General features: G+C 40.9%; 1 protein-coding gene across 2 annotated transcripts in view; it reads right to left on the reverse strand.

The window, feature by feature from the left end:
• Slf2 (SMC5-SMC6 complex localization factor 2) overlaps nt 1–19,230 on the reverse strand; it is a 58,160-nt gene that overhangs the window by 10,229 nt on the left and 28,701 nt on the right. For both annotated transcript variants that reach the window (XM_040743904.1, XM_040743897.1), the window contains exons 12-18: nt 8,736–8,838; nt 7,953–8,129; nt 7,181–7,278; nt 6,041–6,128; nt 3,652–3,783; nt 3,235–3,312; nt 21–107 (exon numbers count right to left, since the gene is read on the reverse strand). In XM_040743904.1, coding sequence (XP_040599838.1) covers nt 21–107; nt 3,235–3,312; nt 3,652–3,783; nt 6,041–6,128; nt 7,181–7,278; nt 7,953–8,129; nt 8,736–8,838 — 763 coding nt within the window. The remainder of the gene's footprint in view (nt 1–20; nt 108–3,234; nt 3,313–3,651; nt 3,784–6,040; nt 6,129–7,180; nt 7,279–7,952; nt 8,130–8,735; nt 8,839–19,230) is intronic.

The raw sequence follows: 19,230 nt of genomic DNA on the forward strand, positions 1-19,230 counted from the left end.
GACAGAAATAATATACTTACTTTAGTTCTGTAGAAAAGCCTTGCATCTTCCCTAATATCACATTTAACATGCTTTTCCAAAGCCCCACAAAGCAGCACGAAGTGTTTCTATGTAAAACAAACCAAATATAACAAATGAAAACAATTCTGAAGTCTTGAAAAGTAACAGACTATGCAGTTAAAAAATCTAAATCACTTAAAATTTACTTGATGGAGTCCTGCCAGAGAAAGGTGTTGAGTTTCATAAGAACATAATGGTTATGGCTCATTGCTAGTTAATTAAAAAATACACAAAGGGCCAGGCGTTGGTGGCACACACCTTTAACCCAGCACTCGAGAAGCAGAGGGCAGTCTGGTCCTACAGAGCGAGTTCCAAGACAGGCTCCAAAGCTACACAGAGAAACCCTGTCTTGAAAAAAACAAGACACACACACACACACACACACACACACACACACACACACACACACACACACACACACACACACACACACACACACAGAGGAACTAGGTGAGGCACAGCAAATGCTTAATGGTTCTAGGTATTAGGCAGGCTAAGGTAGGAGGATCAGTTGAAGACCACTGAGACAAAATAATGAGATCCTTTTTTTGTGGGGAAAAAAAAATCTGGCCGATTAGAATCATTCAGTGGGTAAAGTCCCTGCTGCCAGGCCTGACCTGAGTTCAACCCTCAGCACCCACAACACTGCCTGCCGTGTGGGCTTTGGCACGCTCATGTGTACAAGATGTAACTCCTACTACCTTTCTCCACCTTCTGAGTGTAGAGTGCTGGGATTACAGGTATGTGACCTATCTCCTTGTCCTTTACTGGGCTTGGAGAGATGGCTCAGTAGATTTTGGTTCCTAGTATTCACATTAAGCATTTCTCAACTGTTAACCATAGCTTCAAGGATCTGGGGTCTTTGGCCTCCAAAGGCATCTGCATTCACACGTGCATTCCTAAATGAAGACACACACACCTACATGAAAATAAAACTTTTAAAAAGCTAAAAAAAAAAAAAAAACCCTTTTATTATTGTGTAAGTATACATGCCTGCATGGGATGAATATCACTGTACATGTGTGGAGGTCAGAAACCCTTCCTGGGGAGTGAACTAGGGTTACTTGAAAGCACTTTATCTGCTAAAACACCTTGCTGGTCTCTTCCATGATTCTTAACTGCGCTCCTTTCTAGTTCTCTGAGAGGTAGTTTAGCTATATTGAAACTGGCCTTGAATCCTCTTACTTATTTCTCCAGAGTAGCCAGGGTGAGCCACAAAATCTGGCCCAATCTCTTTTCCACCAATACTTGATATTGAATATGGTGTCTCCAACAAGCTAGAAAGTGTTTTATCACTTATACCTGCCTCAGCCTCCTGGGCAGATGGGAATACAGGCTTATAACGTACGTGTGTCCTGGCTTTTGAGACATGGTTTCTCTGGAACCTTGGATATCCTGGAACTCTGTAGACCAGGTTAGCCTTGAACTCACAGAGTTCTGCTTGCCTCCTCTACCTCCTGAATGCTAGGATTAAAGGTGTGCACTGTCACCATACGGCCTTTTTTTTTTTTTTTGAGGTAGGATCTCACTATATAGCCTTGGCTGGTTTGGAACTCATTATGTAGACCAGGTTGGCTTCAAACTAAGAGACCTGCCTATCTCTGCTGGAATTAAAGATAAAGCAATACCACACTAAACTAGGTCTGGTTTTGTTGTTTGTTTTGTTTTTTCTATTTCTGAGACAAGGTCTCACTATTTAAGGCAAGACCCCTTCAGGTATCATCTATCTGATTTCCTGTATATGAGATCAGATATTTATATTACAATTCATAACAGTAGCAAGATTAGTTATAATTTTATGGTTGCAGTTCATCACAACATCAATAACTGTATTAATGCCTATGCTTTTATTAATACAGAATCAAATTTATTTACTTCAAAAAGTTTCTTTTTTTTTTTTTTTTTTTTGGTTTTTTGAGACAGGGTTTCTCTGTAGCTTTGGAGGCTGTCCTGGAACTCACTCTGTAGACCAGGCTGGCCTCGAACTCACAGAGATCCACCTGCCTCTGCCTCCCGAGTGCTTCAAAAAGTTTCTTAGTCTGGAGAGATAGTGCATGCCTTTAATCCTAGCACTTGGGAGGTGGAAGGAGGATCAGAAGTTCAAGGTCACCCTCATCTATATCAGGAATTGGAAACCAGCCTGGGCTTTATGAGATACTGTCTCACAACACACAAAACAGTAGGCCCGGTAGCACATGATTTTAATCTGGTTCTTGGGAATGCTTGGATTAATGGTGTACACTCCCATGCCTGGCTTCAAAAGTGAAATTCTTTCCAGATGTTAGTGGTCGTGGCAGCAGCATCACACAACTTTAATCCCAGCACTCAGCAGGCGGATCTCTGTGAGTTCAAGCACAGCCTGTTCTATACACAGAGAAATCTTGTCTCGAAAAACAAAACAAAAACACATAAATGAAAAAAAATTAAAAGATTTATTTATTTAATGTATGTGTGTGCATGTATACTTTTATGCCAGAAGAGGGCATCAAATTATTCTAATAGAGATGGCTGTGAGCCACCATATGATTGCTGGGAATTGAACTCAGGACCCCTGGTAGAGCAGTCAGTTCCCTTAACTGCTGAGCCATCTCTCCAGCCCAAAAATGAAATTCTTAATATGGAGAGATAATTCAGAAATGCTTATTTGAAGTAGACTGACTTAACAGTAGTTTCATTATAACCTGGAAGGCAAACATTTCTAAATAAAATTAAAACATTTAATTTTGCATATATACATGTGCCACGGTGTCCAAATGGTAGAGATAATTCTTATGTTGGCCTCTCCTTCCATCATGTTGTGCCTGGGGTTGAGCTCAGGCTGCCAAACCTGGCAGCAAAGACCTTTACACCAGTAAGTCATCTCCCAGGTTCCTCTAAATAACATTTTTAAAGGTGTTTTAGTTTTCCTACAGGAAAACAAAAGTGAGTGGAGTTTCAAAGGAAGAAAGTTAGTCCATTTGGTGACCCTATTGCCAGGTTATGGTCACTAAGCTCTACTCTAACCAACAACTGTGGAGAAATAATCTTGTCACTATGATATGGCAGCAGGTTACTATGACTCCCGGGTTTCTACAGCAAAACCAGTCAACTTTCAAGTCTTCTTTTAACACACACATGCTCACTCATTCTACCAATGGAAACACCGATTTATAAATAACACTGAATATTACCTACCCGCTGTCCAGAAGAAAAAGAATGAGAACAACTAACTTCCCCAACTAAATGAAGAAGAACGTAGGTCAGGTAGTATGCCTGTTAGAGAGATGGAAGAAAATTAGTACCCATGAAAAAGCTAGCATAAATACCACCCTAGTCTACCCATTAGCAAAGTTGCCTAGGAGAAATAGGATGTAACTTTGTGAGGAAGGAAAAGCCATGCACTTAACCAGACTTTCTGGTTTCTAAATTAAGTGTTTTCTTTTCACCATCTTACAACTGCCTTAGTACAGGGCCACGGCAGAACACATTCAATTACTAACATCTGCCCTTTCACCCAGCTCTCAATTCTGAAGAATTTTCTGACAGCAATAAACTCTAAAACATCTTCTACTGTATGCCCCTATGCATTCTCCGAGCTCTAGCTCTGGATACCTGCTTTTCTAGTTCTAAATGAAGGCTGTCATCAATAGTTCCATTTGGTTCTTCAGCCTTTTTCTTCAGGACCATTTTCTTCAACAAATCAGAAGGCTTCATCTGCACCAGATATCGGTGTAGAACTGAGATCTACCAAGGGAAGAGAGACTCGGTCAGTTCCAGTGCACGCTTTATCCTTAGCTAACTCCAGGGTGCCCACTATCATTCTGGCTCTTTTTCCTGGTGTGGGTTCTACAATACCCATTTTTCTCTTTATTTGAAAGTCCTCAATTGCTTAAGAAGGTATTTTATGTTAAGATTTAGTATTTGTAATTTAGGTTAAATGCTTAGAACAAAATCAAATGATATTATAAGAGGTCATTGAATTCTAAAAATGAAGCACTATCTATCCAATGTGGTAGCTCATGCTTACAATTCCAACACTTGATGCTGAAGCAAGGGGATCACTGGGAGGTCAAGGCTGACTGGGCTATTAGTGAGTGGCAGGTCTGGCTGACGTCAAGTAGTAAGCCTGATGGTTAATTATTCATGCAGTTCTCTTTTCTATAGATATAAAAGGAAAAGGTGATAGACAAGATCCTTGTGGCATGGCCGGGCATTGGTGGCGCAGCCTTTAATCCAAACACTCGGGAGGCAGAGGCAGGAGGATCTCTATGAGTTTCAGACCAGCCTGATCTACAAGAACTAGTTCTAGGACAGCCTCCAAAGCCACAGAGAAACCCTGTCTCAAAAAACCAAAAAACAAACCAAACAAACCAAACAACCCCCCCCCAAAAAAAGAGCCTTGTGGTTATAAATATTGCTGAATAGAATGAGAGCTTTTAATTATCTTAGTGGCTCAGGAATGGTGCCCATGTATGTACAATCCACCCCCACCTAACCGGGGTGGCAGTCAGTTCTGTCCCATGGTATCTTGTGCATATTCGAATAACGCTCTCACACATAATGGTTCATACTACTCTGTCTTCCAGAGCAGTCGCATAGTGACCTGCAATTCAAGCAAGAATAATACCAGGACACACAAAGTTTTAATGAGTTTTCAAATCCAACTAAGGGCAGCCCTTTTCATAGTCAAGTTTCTACGGCTGTGAAGAGACACCATGACCACAGGAACTCTTACAAGGAAACATTTGACTGGGGTGGCTCGATTATAGTTTCAGAGGTTCAGTCTGCTATCATCATGGCAGGAGAGCATGGCAGATATGATGCTGGTTACATCTTGATCAGAAGGCAACAGGAAGTCAACTGAGACACTGGGTGGTATCCTAAGCATAGGAAACACCAAAGACTGTCCCCACAGTGACACACTTCTTCTAACAAGGCTATACACACCCCAATAAAGCTACACTTCCTGATGGTGCCACATCCCATGAGATTATGGGGGGCAATTACATTGAAACCACCACAGTTCTATTAGTGCTATCATGTTTGCAAAGTCAGTAGAACACAGAGTGGTGTTTCTGTAAGATATATTTATACATATTCATATATATCTGCCATACCCTCTACAGTGGGAACAAGCACTGGAGGCAAACCACATTAAGTTTTATGATCCATAGACCATCTCTTTTAAAATAGGTGTAAGATGTGGTTAGCAGCCTTGCAATTCCTAGTCCTAACACCACAATTTCTTTTCTTTTTTTTTTTTTTTTTGGTTTTTACAAGACAGGGTTTCTCTGTATTGTTTTGGAGGCTATCGGTCCAGCCTGGCCTTGAACTCACAGAGATCCGCCTGCCTCTGCCTCCCGAATGCTGGGATTAAAGGCGTGTGCCACCACCGCCCGGCTTAACACCACAATTTCTAATCCTGCTAATCTTGGGAAATTGAATATACTCTCAATGTCATACCTGCTAATAGCACATTATGATTTTCTCAGTTTATCTACAGATTAATTCATCTGTCTGTAACTAACTTATAGGGAAGAGGCTATACTATCTCCATTTTATATCTGATAAACTGGGTCTTTTTTTATTAGTTACAACGCAAAAGAGTACCTAATCATGCTTGAAAGGTAAGTTTAACCAGGACTTGGGTTGTATGTATGTATGTATGTATGTATGTATGTATGTATGTATGTATGTTTTTCCAGACAGGGTTTTTCTGTGTGGTCCTAGCTGTCCTGAAACTCACTTTGTAGACCAGAATGGCCCCGAACTTAGAGATCCGTCTGCCTCTGCCTTCCAAGTGTTGGAATTAAAGTTGTGAGACACCACCACCCAGCGTTAGTTTTGGTTTTTTGAGACAGGGTTTCTTGCCTTCGGAGTGCTGGGATTAAAGGCATGAACCACCACATCCTGCTAGTCAGGACTTCTGATTTAGGGTTCATCAAATTTCCCAACACCTCACTAAGTCTCCCATTTATTACAAACAAAAGTATCTTTATACCTGAAGATTATTAGCATTAGGGATATCTTCGTGTTTTTCATCCAAAAGCTTTGAAATAATCACCAGACTAAGACACTGCCTCAGTTGCCTAGAAGTAGAAATGAGAAGTTTTTATAATGCATTTAAACAGTACTATTTGACAAGCGAGCAAATGAGCCAAAAGGAGCCTTAGTCTCTCAAGGTTTTTTCAGAACCAACTGTTATAGAGCAGCAGTGTTCATGTAAAATATGTGCACATCAAGTTAGAACTGCCTAGGGCGTGGGGTGGTTCAGTGGGTAGAATGCCCACCTAGCATGCACTAAGTCCTAGTGTGGCAGTAAACACTGGTAATCCTAGTGCTTAGCAGGAAGATCAGAGTTCAAGATCATCCTCCCCCTCACATGGGGAGCTCCAGACTTTGCAGAAAAGAATCTGAGTGTGGTGGTACATGCCCTTAACCCGTGCACTTGGGAGGCAGAGACAAGCAGGTCAGTTCAAGGTCAGCCTGGTCTACAGAACAGTCACGGCTATACAGAGAAACCTGTCTCACCCTTCCCACCCCCTGCAAAAAGCAAATCAATTTTGCTATGTATCATCTATACCATCAGTTCTCAACCCCTGGCAGTAGGGTGGTGGTGGTGGGGGTAGTCTGAATGACTCTTTCACAGGGGTAATCCATCATATATACTGCACAACAAATATTTACATTATTATTAATACCATAGTAAAATTACAGTTATGAAGTAGCAACAAAAATAGTTTTATGTCTGGGGGGTCACAATATGAGAAACTATTACAGTGTCACTGAATTAGGAAGGTTGAGAACCACTGATCTATACTGACTTATATGATAAGCTAAAAATAAAAACCAAGAATAGTCATGTTCTGAATTAAGTAACATAATCAGGATTTCTACACATTTCACCTCAATAAAATAAAAGGACATTCAGAAAATGATGAGTAGAAACAAAAGTCCCAAGTTGGGTGTGGTGGCCTAGGCCTGAAAACTGAACACTCAGGAGACGCTGAGACAGGAGGACCCTGAGTTTGAGGCCAGCCGAGGCTACATAGTAAGACCCTGTTTCACAATAATAATTCCAAAGCATTTAACTAGCAGGAGCATTATAAAACATCTTGATGCTTATCTCACTTTTCAATACCTTCCACGAGATGTCCAGTTAGGGACCAGCTGTACCAACCACAGAAGGTTGTGGGGATGACTGGAGAGTTCATTTATGCCCACACAGAGTTCATGCACCTGGAAAAAGAGAATATGCCCAGATCAAATCTATAAGCCTTGTTGCCTTAATGGAAGTCACTAAAACAGAACTCTGAATTATGAAAATCCATGCCATTTAAAACCTACTAAAATGCATATAACACAAATTTTGTTTTTCCTTTTTCTTTTTTTGTTGGTTTTTCGAGACAGGGTTTCTCTGTGGCTTTGGAAGCTGTCCTGGAACTCACTTTGTAGACCAGGCTGGCCTCGAACTCACAGAGATTCGCCTGCCTCTGCCTCCCGAGTGCTGGGATTAAAAGCGTGCGCCACCAACGCCCGGCTAAATTTTGTTTTTCTTAAAGTACCCTAGAATGATTGTTACATACATCCTGCTAGTATTTCATGTCACTCTCATATTGTTGCTATACTTTACATATTTGGCGGTCCTTCTTGGAAGAATAAAGTATTCAAACACCGGTTTCCCCAAGTGTGTATAACACCCACACACACCCACACACACCCACCCCCCCACACGAGATCATGTATATTCAAGACCTGAAAATTCTTGCATGCTTGGATCCTATTACAGTAATTTTGTTTTCTTCTGCTATGCAGTCCAGCCTTTTACTTGCTAGGCACGTATGCAACTACTGAACTATGCTTTAGTTCTCCAGCCATCCTTGGCACAACACCTACATTTTAAGAAATGTTACCTTTGTGTTCCAATCTCTGATGTTTTTCATGAGGTTTATCAGGAGGCTTTGAAAGTCTACTAACGGAATCTGTTTCAGCTCTTTTTCCAAACTCATTTTAAATAGCATTAAAATCAGCAACATTATTTCTTGATCTTGGTAACCTTCTGGATGTATAGATGTACACAAGCCTAGGAACTGCCAGAAATGCACAAAGACAAATAATTACCTCAAGAGTTTAAATTATATTCTTGACAAAAGATTAAAAAAAAAGGACCCCCCCAACAGATAACAAGTATCAGATGTCTAGAAAAGGCAAGAAACATAACACAAATAGTAGAATGAAAGAATAAGTATTTTCTTCTCTGTTGTTCAATATTATTGATTGGATTCAGCAACTAAAATATTTTCACACTGCAATTCTTTTTTTTTTTTTTTTTTTTTGGTTTTTCGAGGCAGGGTTTCTCTGTAGCTTTGGAGGCTGTCCTGGAACTTACTCTGTAGACCAGGCTGGCCTCGAACTCAGAGATTCACTGGCCTCTGCCTCCTGAGTGCTGGGATTGAAGGCATGCGTCACCAATGCCCGGCCTGCAATTAATTCTTGGTCAATAAACTATATTGTAACACTTTAACAGTGACATTGTGAAATTCCTTTTTGCTCTTAATATTAAAATAAAAGAAAAATGCATTCATAATGGAAATACAATTGCTAAGACCTTCCACTTGGGGAGAAACCAGTGGAATTTTAAACAACCACAAAACTGATTCCAATTTTTTGCTACAGATATACAAAGTCTTTCATACCTTAACTACATTTAAAATGTTGGTCTCAGGAAGAGTTGAAAAAACGGGATTACAAGATGAATCTTCACTTCCTCTTCCCCCCAGCGTTTTCCGTGTTTCAAAACTATTGAGAAGGGAGTAAAACATGTGTTTCAGAACCATGGAGAAAGCAGTATGGAGTCAGGCATAAAATACTCACCGTAAGAAACTCTCAACAAGTACTTTAAGTCAGGGTCTTACTATGCTGCCCAGCAAGCCCTAAACTTATACTCAGCTGCCTCAGCCTCAGAAGAAGCTGGGATTACAGGTGCATGCCACTGTAGCCAATTTAGTTTTCATTTGAAACAGCTACTTTCCTTAATGCCCCAAGACAGAAAGCTATGTAAAGCAGGGCTGACACAACAATAATGAACTGATGACTGCCACAGGCCCTCTGAATGGCTTAAAGAAACTGCCAAACTAACATGAAGAGGTAATCATAGAGGCTAAGGAGATGTCTCAGTGCTATGCAAGCATGAAGACCTGAGTTCTACTCTAACAACCTTGTACAGCCCGGAAATCCAGCACTGGGGGATGGAAACGGGAATATCCCAAGAGCTCACCAGCCAGCCTAAGAGAAGGACAAGCTTCTGGTTCAGTGAGAAGATCTGCCCCAAGGCAACCGTGTGGGAAGTCATATGGGAAGACACTCAACCTGCTCTGGCTTCTGCATGTGCACACACAGAGGAGTGGGGACAGGCACACTTACATGTATACACCACATACAGATACATGCAGACATACCCACTCTAAGCATTTGAAAAAAGAAGATGCATGAACCTGTTGGACCTACAATTACAGATTATGGGGAACTAAACTCAGGTCTTCTGTAAGAGCAGTATGTGCTTTTAACCACTGAGCGATCTCTGCAGCCTTGGATTTTGAATTTTTGAAACATATTTGTACTTAAAACAACAATAAAAACCCAACAATATTCATTTGGCAAAACAACAAAAACCCCACAATGTATCAAATGATTGGCCTTCCCAATTGGCCTCTTTCAGCCACCTGCTTCTTCTTCCTACTGGTTTTAGTCCCTCCTTCCACAAGCATCTTACACATAAAAAGCAAACGCGAACATAGGACACTGTGCTTTGAGAACATACATTTGGTCATTGTTCCAGGTTCCAACAAGAGCTCTTAACTGCTGACACTCCCTTCATGCAGATAAGGTGACAATAACTAACCTGTGATTAAGAGGTTAAAAAGTAAGTTCCACACAGAGGGACTAGAGATCAAATAATCATCAAATGGCTAACACTTTTGTCACTGTTCTTGTGAAATGGAACCTCTATAAGAACTCTTTTTTTTTTTTTGGGGGGTTTTACGAGACAGGGTTTCTCTGTATTGTTTTGGAGGCTGTCGGTCCAGCCCAGCCTCAAATTTAGAGATCCACCTGCCTCTGCCTCCCGAGTGCTGGGATTAAAGGTGTGCGCCACCACCACCCAGCTTATAAGAACTCTTAAATTGGACTGGGAGAGATGGCTTGGTGGTTAAAAAAAGAACCCCCCTCCCCGTATTTTGATGTTTAGGTAAAAACTCAAATATTTGGTGTCAGAACAGAATGTTTTCAGCCTTTCACAGTGGCCCTCTGTACCCACTTTACTACAAACAGTGGCACCCTATAGACTGTTCTCCAGCTTCCTGTTTTCTCTTAGCAATGTATCGTGAAGTTCCCTCCACACCTTCCTCTTTACCTATGATAGGTAGGGGCTCTTGCAGGAGCATGATAGGGTTTTACTTCTTGGCAAGGCTGTTACTTGTGGCTGATGAAATGTAATAAGGAAAATAAAAGTCCCCAACTAAGTGAGGGGGGTTACGTGATCAGAAGTTCAGACCCATGAGCAGCTGCAACATCACATGGAAGCTACTCCCTTAGCCCACAATCCTAGGATGTGCTCCGGCCTTGGAATCCCAGACCACAGAAATGCCATTAATTCTACCTAACCAAAAGCAGTCATTGTCTTCTCAAGGCCCTTTGTCTTGAGATAACTTTGTATAGAAACTAAGTAATCCTCTGTAACTATGGAAACCCTACTGAGACTCCTCCTCTCTTCTCAAGGTCTTCAAGTCTCAAGATAACCTCTGGTATGCTAAGTACTCTCTGTAACCATGGGAACCCTGCGGGCTGGGATTTGCAACCTCGGGACTCCCTCCTCCCCTCCTGTTTTTCTTTAAAAGTGCCTTGCTTTTGTGGCTCTGGGCTTCACCTTTCCCTTCAGAGTTGAGCCCTAGCTGGTTTTCCGGAAATAAACGGATGACCTTCTTGTACTTGCATTCGGTGCTGTTAAGCTCCTTGAAGCCTTGGGGTCCTCTCTGAGTGGGCACAACAGTGGCCATAGTAAACAGTAAGATGATCCTGCTCTCCTTGTAATCATACTGATTACAGCTCCTCAAGGAGTCTCATGCAGGTAACCACTAAGTTTATAGGGACAACAGCCATGTCATGCTCAGAAAACAGCAACTTGCACTCTTCTATCCTCCCTTCTGTGATATTCTCTGGGCTTTTTTGGTTTTGTCTTTGAGATGGTCTCACTCTGTAGTCCAGGCTAGCCTGAAACTATGTAGCCCAAGCTAGCCTCTAATTTATGTTGGTCCTCCTGCCTTAGCCTCTCATGCTAGGGTTACAAACATGAGGCACCATACTGACTTAAAAAAAAAAAGAGGCAGGTGGTGGTGGCACTCACTGGGATCTCTGTGAGTTCAAGGTCAGTCTTATCTACAATGCAAATTGCAGGACAGTTAGGGCTACACAGAGAAACCCTGTCTTGAAACAAAACAAAACAAAACAAAAGAGCTGGACATTGTTGAGTTTAACCCAGGGCTACACAGAGAAACCTTGTCTCAAAAACAAAAACAAACAAACAAAAAAAGAAAACTAGGTAACTAAAGCAATGGTTGCCTTAGAAATTCCTATTCATCATGAGTGAGACTTGAACTCATAGCATTCCTCCTGCATCAGCCTCGAAAGTGCTGAGATCACAGGTGTGAGCCACCACACTCAAGCTTTTCCCCCTTTTTACAAGTAACGACTTAGTGGATCTTATTCTCCCTCTCTGTGTAACTTTCAGCAAATCACTTCATCTTTCTGTGCCCAACTCCCTTGTAAAACGGGAATGAATTACTAGTAATATCTGTAGTTTAACTGTATTAAGATACTATGTTAACCTTCAACAGGTCTGGCACACATCGAGTACTGTATCAAGGCTGCCAACAGTGATGCAGGCAGATCAATCTCACAAGAACGAAAGGCTAAAGAATAGAGCAGAAAACTGTTCAGAGACCCAGTATTTCACAGCTCTTACGTTGAAGCTGGAAGATCTCAGTTTGAGCCTAGACTGAGGTAATATAGGGATCCTTATCTCCAGAGAGGGAAAGGGATAGGAAAAATAGAAAACTGGTAAGTAAAATTAAAAACTCAATATACGATGTAAACATGCAGAGATTTCTAATAGTGAAGAGTCTTGGAGAAGGAAATGCTAGAAAAAGATGTTTGGCAGGCAAGTCTTGGAGAGAGGATCTGACTTAAGACTAGGCATATAAAGGAAGGAACAGCTATGAGACAGGCAAAGAAAGCAGCACTGGCATGTGAGAATAGGTGGGATAGCAACTGAAAATGCTAGAATGTTCTTAGGACTCAAGTTTTAAGTCAGGTGGGGCTATGGTAGTCTCTGACACTCCTGTCTGAACAGTGTGCTTACTCCTTCGCACTGCTGGCATGAGACATTTGATTACACTGTGTAAAGATGTGTCACTGTGATTGGTTTAACAAAAACTTAAATGACCAATAGCTAGGCAGGACTTCTGGGGGGGAGGGGGGGGAGGAGAAAGAGGAAATGAGGAGCAGAAGGAGATATCAGGAGGCACCTAAGGCACAGGAAGTACAAAATGGAAGAGAGATGACGTCAGGCCATAGAACACAGATTAAATGAACAGGCTAACTTAAGTTAAAATCGCTAGTTAGAACAAGCCTAAGCTATAGGCTGAGCTGTCATAGTAAGTCTCCCAGTCATTACTTGGGAGGTGGCTCATGGGACAGAGAATGGTGCCAACATGGAGGCTCCATGGGGCACACATAGGGCCTGAGAAAGCTAAGTAAAGTTCTGGACAGGAAGCACGGCGTGGCTTCCTAGTCCTGCAGTCTCTCAGGCAGGCTGGTGCTCCACAGCATGCACAGGCATGGTTACCAGCCACCAGTGCCAGAACCATGCACTAAGCTGAGCCAAAAGGCGGTCGACATGTCAGGTTAAGATTTGTCTCATGAGAGAACACGACAGGTGCTTAGTAAAGCCAGATTTCAACACGGAAAATCTCTAAAAAGGTACAGTATATTTAAAAATGTACTTAGATGCTGAAGAAAAAGAAAATGGGTACATATAGTCATAGAAAAAAACTAAAAATAGTAATGTCTTTCAAGTGAGAATAAAGTAATATAAAAGGAAAAAGCCCATGTAAAGATGGGAAATACACAGGTTGTCTAGATCCTATATGGTAATTTATTGACTTTAAATTTTAATGCTAATGAACAACAAAAACCAATAGCTGCTGAGAGACAATGGTTATGAGAACTGCTAAACCAGGGGCTGGAGAGGCGGCTCAGCAGGTAAGAGCACTGCTGCTCTTCCAGAGGTCCTGAGTTCAATTCCCAGCAACCACATGGTGGCTCACAACCATCCATGAGATCTGGTGCCCTCTTTTGGTCTGTGGGCATACATGCGGGTGGAACACTGTGCACATAATAAATAAATAAATCTCAAAAAAAAAAACCCTGCTAAATTAAACCAACATATATATTTTAAGAATGTCTTAACTTCAGAATGGAAGTCAAAAAATGTGCTGCATTGGGAAAGGTTAAAACAAAGTTATGGCGCTCTTCAAAATTAATAGAGATCAGATTTGATTGGGGAAGACCTCCTGAGGATCTTTGCTATAGACATGAAGAAAGAAACCAAGAAAGACTACAGGACAGGTGACATATAGACTGAACCTTCTACAATGGGAAGAACTCTGAGATTGGATAAGACATGATAAATCTTGTTGGTAACAAGAGTCCTCATGACTTATTACTACATGCCATCCCTTCCTATGACATGAATATTTAGTTTGGTTATATAGTCCAAAAAGACTTTGAAAAATTGACAGATGCCTTTCACCTGCTTGAACACAGAAAATCTTTACCTGACTTGTGTTTACACACATTCCATAGTTGTGCGAATGCAGATGTATGTTACCTTTAAAAGTTTGTGTCTTTAGAAAATCAAACCAAACCAAACCAAACCAAACCAAACCAAACCAAACCAAACACCAACGAAGATAAGGAGCCCAGGTAACCCTGCCTCTCAAAATGCCTGTTACACTTTCCTCAAAATTCTGCAGCCAGAACTACTTCAGTGCTGCTAGCTAAGATGGTCCAGCCTCAGAGACCACTCCAGCCAGGGCTTCAGATAAGTTTTAACTTTCCCATCACACAGAGACTAAACAAACTAACAATACAGCTAGCTCTCCCAGGACTTGAACATTGTCCCAATTTCCTCAGGATCCCCTAGAAATGCTGTCACCCCCAGACAACAGGAAGCAGTCTATAGAACAAGATGCCCACATTCCATTGGTTGTTTAATGGATGACGGGTGTTCATCATTGTTTACAAGGGTTGTTTACAAGTTGTTACCGTTCAGGGAGAAAGGAGATTAGATTCAGAGATATTGTTCTGAAAAGAAAAAGGGGGATATAGTATAGAAATGATAGGAAAAAGGGTAGATTATTGAATCTACTTTTTTTTTTTTTTTGGGGGTTTTTCGAGACAGGGTTTCTCTGTGTTGTTTTGTAGGCTGTCCTGGAACTAGCTTTGTAGACCAGGCTGGCCTCGAACTCAGAGATCCGCCTGCCTCTTTGAATCTACTTTTAAACTAAAAAACTGTTAGTCTTGAGGCAGAGGCAGGCAGATCTCTGTGAGTTCGAGACCAGCCTGGTCTACAAAAGCTAGTTCTGGAACAGTCTCCAAAAGCCCCAAAGCCACAGAGAAACCCTGTCTTGAAATCCCCTCCAAAAAACAAAACAAAACAACAACAAAAAAATCCACCCTCCCCCCAAAAGAAACTGTTAGTCTTAAATATTTTGCATTGGTATGGATTTTTGTATACTGATAAAAATGTAAGGTTTTTGTTTTAGCATACTGTATATGTTTCTACACTTAAGGTATTATACCTAGGCATCTCATTTAAAAAATGTAAGAAATACAGGTTAGTAGTTAGTCATCTATAATAATCAAACTTTTGGTTTTATTATGGCAGTTATCCACTGAGCAAGAAACTGACCAAATGTTTCAAGGCATTTTATTACACTGTGTAAAGATGTGTCACTGTGATTGGTTTAATAAAAAGCTAAATGGCCAATAGCTAGACATGAGGTATAGGCAGGACTTTTGGACAAAGACAGCTCTGGGAAAAAGAAAGGCATAGTCACCAGCCAGATGGAGAGAAAGCAGGATGGGGAGGGGAGTACAAAGTAAAGGTAACCAAGCCACATAAAATAATGTAGATTCAAAAAGACATCCTAAACTAAGGCTGAGCTTTCATAATTAATAATAAGTCTGAACCCTGATACCTATGGTGTGCAATGTGTGTGTTTGACTATCCAAACAGTGTGAGAAAGCTAAGAAAAGTCTGGGCAAGCAGCTGGATGTGGCTTTCTAGTCCTGCAGTCTCTCACGTAGGCTGGTGTTTACAGGCACAGGGAGGTGCTGCTACCAGCCGCTGCCTACAGGCTAGATGTGGAAGCTGACATAGCAATTAAGATTTGTCCCATGCAGTCAGAGAATGCTGCAGGGGCTCAGTAAAGACAGATCCAGATTGGGAAAAAAAAATCTCTAAACAGGTTATAGCACTTAAAAAATGTGCAAAGCCTTAAAAAAGAAAAGAAAATGGGTATAGACGGTCATAGAAAAAAGTAGTTTATAAGTCTAGAGAGAGAATAAAATATAAAAAGGATAAATCATATAAAGATGGAAAATACAGAGTCTGGATCCTAAACCAGCCCAGCAGTGCCTTAACTATAAATGGAAGCCAGAAAATACATTGCTTTGGGGAAGAGGTCATGCTTTTGTTTCCATGGAAAACGAAAGGCTGTGGATTCCTTTAAAGTTGACAGAGATCAGGTTTGGTCAGGGAAGGCTCCCTGAAAATCCTTGCTACAGACATGAAGTAATAGACCTAGAAAAACTACAAAACAGGTAACATATATGTTACTTGCTCAAACCTAAAACAACAACAACAACAACAAAAAATCATCTTTGGCTGGTTTGTGTATACAATGCACAGTCCATACTTTTATGTTTTCAGAGCAAGGGGACCAGACACCAAAGGAACTGTATGGCCCAGGGATCCAGCCTTTTGGATTGCCTCTGCTGCAGACTCCTCAGAGTTCTACATACAGAACAGCTTCAAAGCTGCTAGCTAAGATATGCCTTGTGCTTTCCCACTGTAGAGCGTCAGCTTCCCCATAGCGAGTTTTCCCAGGACTTGACCATTATCGCAGTTTTCTCAGGCTCCCTAAAGATGCCATTATCTACAGACAACAGGAAAGTATAGAAAACACAATGTCCACATTCCCAAGAGCTGGGGTGGGTGGTTTTGGTCATTTGGTGGGCTATGGATGTTTATCATCGTTTGAGGGGGGTGAGACTGGTTATGAGCTGTTATTGTCATGGTCAGGAAAAAAGCTCAACAAAGGAGATTAGATTCAGGAATCTCTTTCTAAAGGGAAAACGTGAGAGGGATATAGCATAGAATTGATGGGATAAAAAGGTGGATTGTTGAGTCTACTTTTGAACTAAAAACAGTAACAGATAGTCTCAAATATTTTACATTTATATGGATTTTTGTATACTGGTACAAATTTAAGGTTATTTTTATTATACTATATGTTACTACTTTTGTTTAAGGTATTGTGACTAGTCAGCTCATTTAACAAAGTAATGTACATTTCTAATCCTCGAAAGTTGTAATTACAAACTATTTAGGATAATGAAGAAATACAGGTTAGTAGGTAGTCATCTAACAATCAATTTGTGGCCATGTTAGGTATGTTTTCAAGGTCAAATGGATACATTTAAAACACTTCAAAGTCCTACAAAATATGACATTTAAAATGTTTTAATAACAAGGCTTTTCATGACAGCACCAATTTACTTCAAAGAACCTCCATATGGAGCTTGCTTTCTGCCCTTGCCTTGGCCCCTAATAATATGTTGTCCAAATTAGATAAGCAGAACACAAAAGAAGGCAACTGTCAAACTTTGCCAAGGCAAGATATGACAGTCCTTCAAAATTTCTGTTTCACAGAAAAGTCTGTCATATATTCTACGCCTGTAGGGAATTCCCCAACATTGCAGAGGAACCTTGGGTGACTGTCCAGGCAGCCAGCTGCTTCTGTCACTTTTATAGTTTGAGAAGATGTTTGTTCTGCGCTTCCTGCTTATTCAGGTAATATTACATCCTCCTCAGGTCTCTGATGAACTTGAAGGCAACACAGTTATAGTCACACTCTTCCTTGCTACGAAAGTCAGAAAAGAAACTCACAAGAGACGTATAAAGTTTATAAGGCTGAGAAACATAAAAGGTCAATTATCTAAGAAAATGTTTTGAGGTCTAAAAAGATAGTTTTGGGTTGATAATACAAGTTATTATGAAAAAGAGGTTTAGGTTTAAACTTTGGACTCATCATGATGGATTAGATAATAGAGTATTTTCTCTGAAATTGCCAAATACAAATGGACTGTACATTGTAAATATAATTTTTTTTTGAGACAGGGTTTCTCTGTGTTGTTTTGGAGGCTGTCTTGGAACTAGCTCTGTAGACCAGACTGGCCTTGAACTCACAGAGATCCACCTGCCTCTGCCTCCCAAGTGCTGGGATTAAAGGCACGCGCCACCAACGCCCTGTGTAAATCTGATTCTTACCTGGTAAATCTTATTACTGCGTTAAGAGTTAAAACCTTTCTTTTTTATTTAAACAAACAGGGGGAAATATCACGAGATATTTGATTATTAAGAGCCAATAGCAGGGAGGATAGTCAGGACTATGCTTGCAGAGAAAGGAGGAGGAACTGAGGAGCAGAGGGAGATATCAGGAAGCACGCAGATGAAATAGGAGGTGTGAGGGGGTAGAGAAGGTGTTCTTGTGAGAGAACATAGATGAAAATAAATGTGTTAATTTAAGTTGTAAGAGCTAGGAACAAACATATACTATCTGGAGTTTTCATAATGAGTAAGAAGTCTCCATGTTGTTATTAGGGAGTTGGCTGACAGGACAGACAGACTTGTCACACACTGCACTTGACACTGCTCTCTGAACATCCTGCTAGCTCTTCACCACAATGCATGCTTATTTACCTGCTAATCACCTCCCACCATTATATACCACTGTCTAGTTACACACCAGACTGAGGCAATTCTCAGTTGCTTAAAAATCAAGATTATAATTTTGAAGTTATTTTATTTTTAGTTATGTATATATGTGTGTCTGGAGTCCAGAAGAGAGTACTGGATCTTGTGAAGCTGGAATTACAGGCAATTCTGAGCAGCCCAACATGGGTGTTGATGACTCATCATCCTTTTTTTTTTTTTTTTTCGAGACAGGGTTTCTCTGCATTGTTTTGGAGGCTGTCCTGGAACTCGCTTGGTAGACCAGGCTGGCCTCGAACTCACAGAGATCCACCTGCCTCTGCCTCCCAAGTGCTGGGATTAAAGGTGTGCCCCACCAACGCCTGGCGAGCAGCACAAATTCTTAACTGCTAAGCCATCTCTCCAGTCCTTTAACTGTTTACGTCATTCAGAATTATGCGGTATTTTTAAATGAGTATATAGCTGGGTATGGTGATGGTGCACATGTCTGATCCCAGCACTTGGGAGGCAGAGGCAGCTGAATTCTTGTGACTTTAAGGCAAGTTGGTTGACACAAGTTCCAGGCCAGCCAGGGCCCACATAGTGAAACCTTGCTTCGGGGTGGCAGGAAGAGGTATTTGGCTGAGTGTGGTGGCACATATCTGCAATCCCTCAACTAAGGTTTAGGATAGTCAGAGCTGTTTCTAAACACAAACAGAATAGTAATATCAGAGGATTTTTTGATAAGCTGGGAAGGTATTATTTCTTCTATTTAAATTATTAAAACATGTCCAAAATTTTGCTGTTCAACATATTTTCTGATATGAAGTGTACCTAAGTAACAAGGGATCTAGTTACAGTGAAAGTGTAGAAGTGAATTTGGTTTTGGACACACCATATTATAACAGTTTGTATTTTTCTTATGAGCCAAGATGAATGTGTGCTCAAAATTTAAGAGTGGCTTTTACTTCTTTTTTTCTGCAATTAATTTCTGTCTTTTGCCCATTTTGCAGTGTTACTGATGTTTATCTTTCATACTTAAAAGCAAGCCCTTGTCTGTGACCAGGTCGTGTTCTTACTTGTGCTCCTACCATGCT

Source organism: Mesocricetus auratus, unplaced genomic scaffold (assembly GCF_017639785.1).
Source record: "Mesocricetus auratus isolate SY011 unplaced genomic scaffold, BCM_Maur_2.0 Super-Scaffold_4256, whole genome shotgun sequence".
Classification (NCBI taxonomy): domain Eukaryota; kingdom Metazoa; phylum Chordata; class Mammalia; order Rodentia; family Cricetidae; genus Mesocricetus; species Mesocricetus auratus.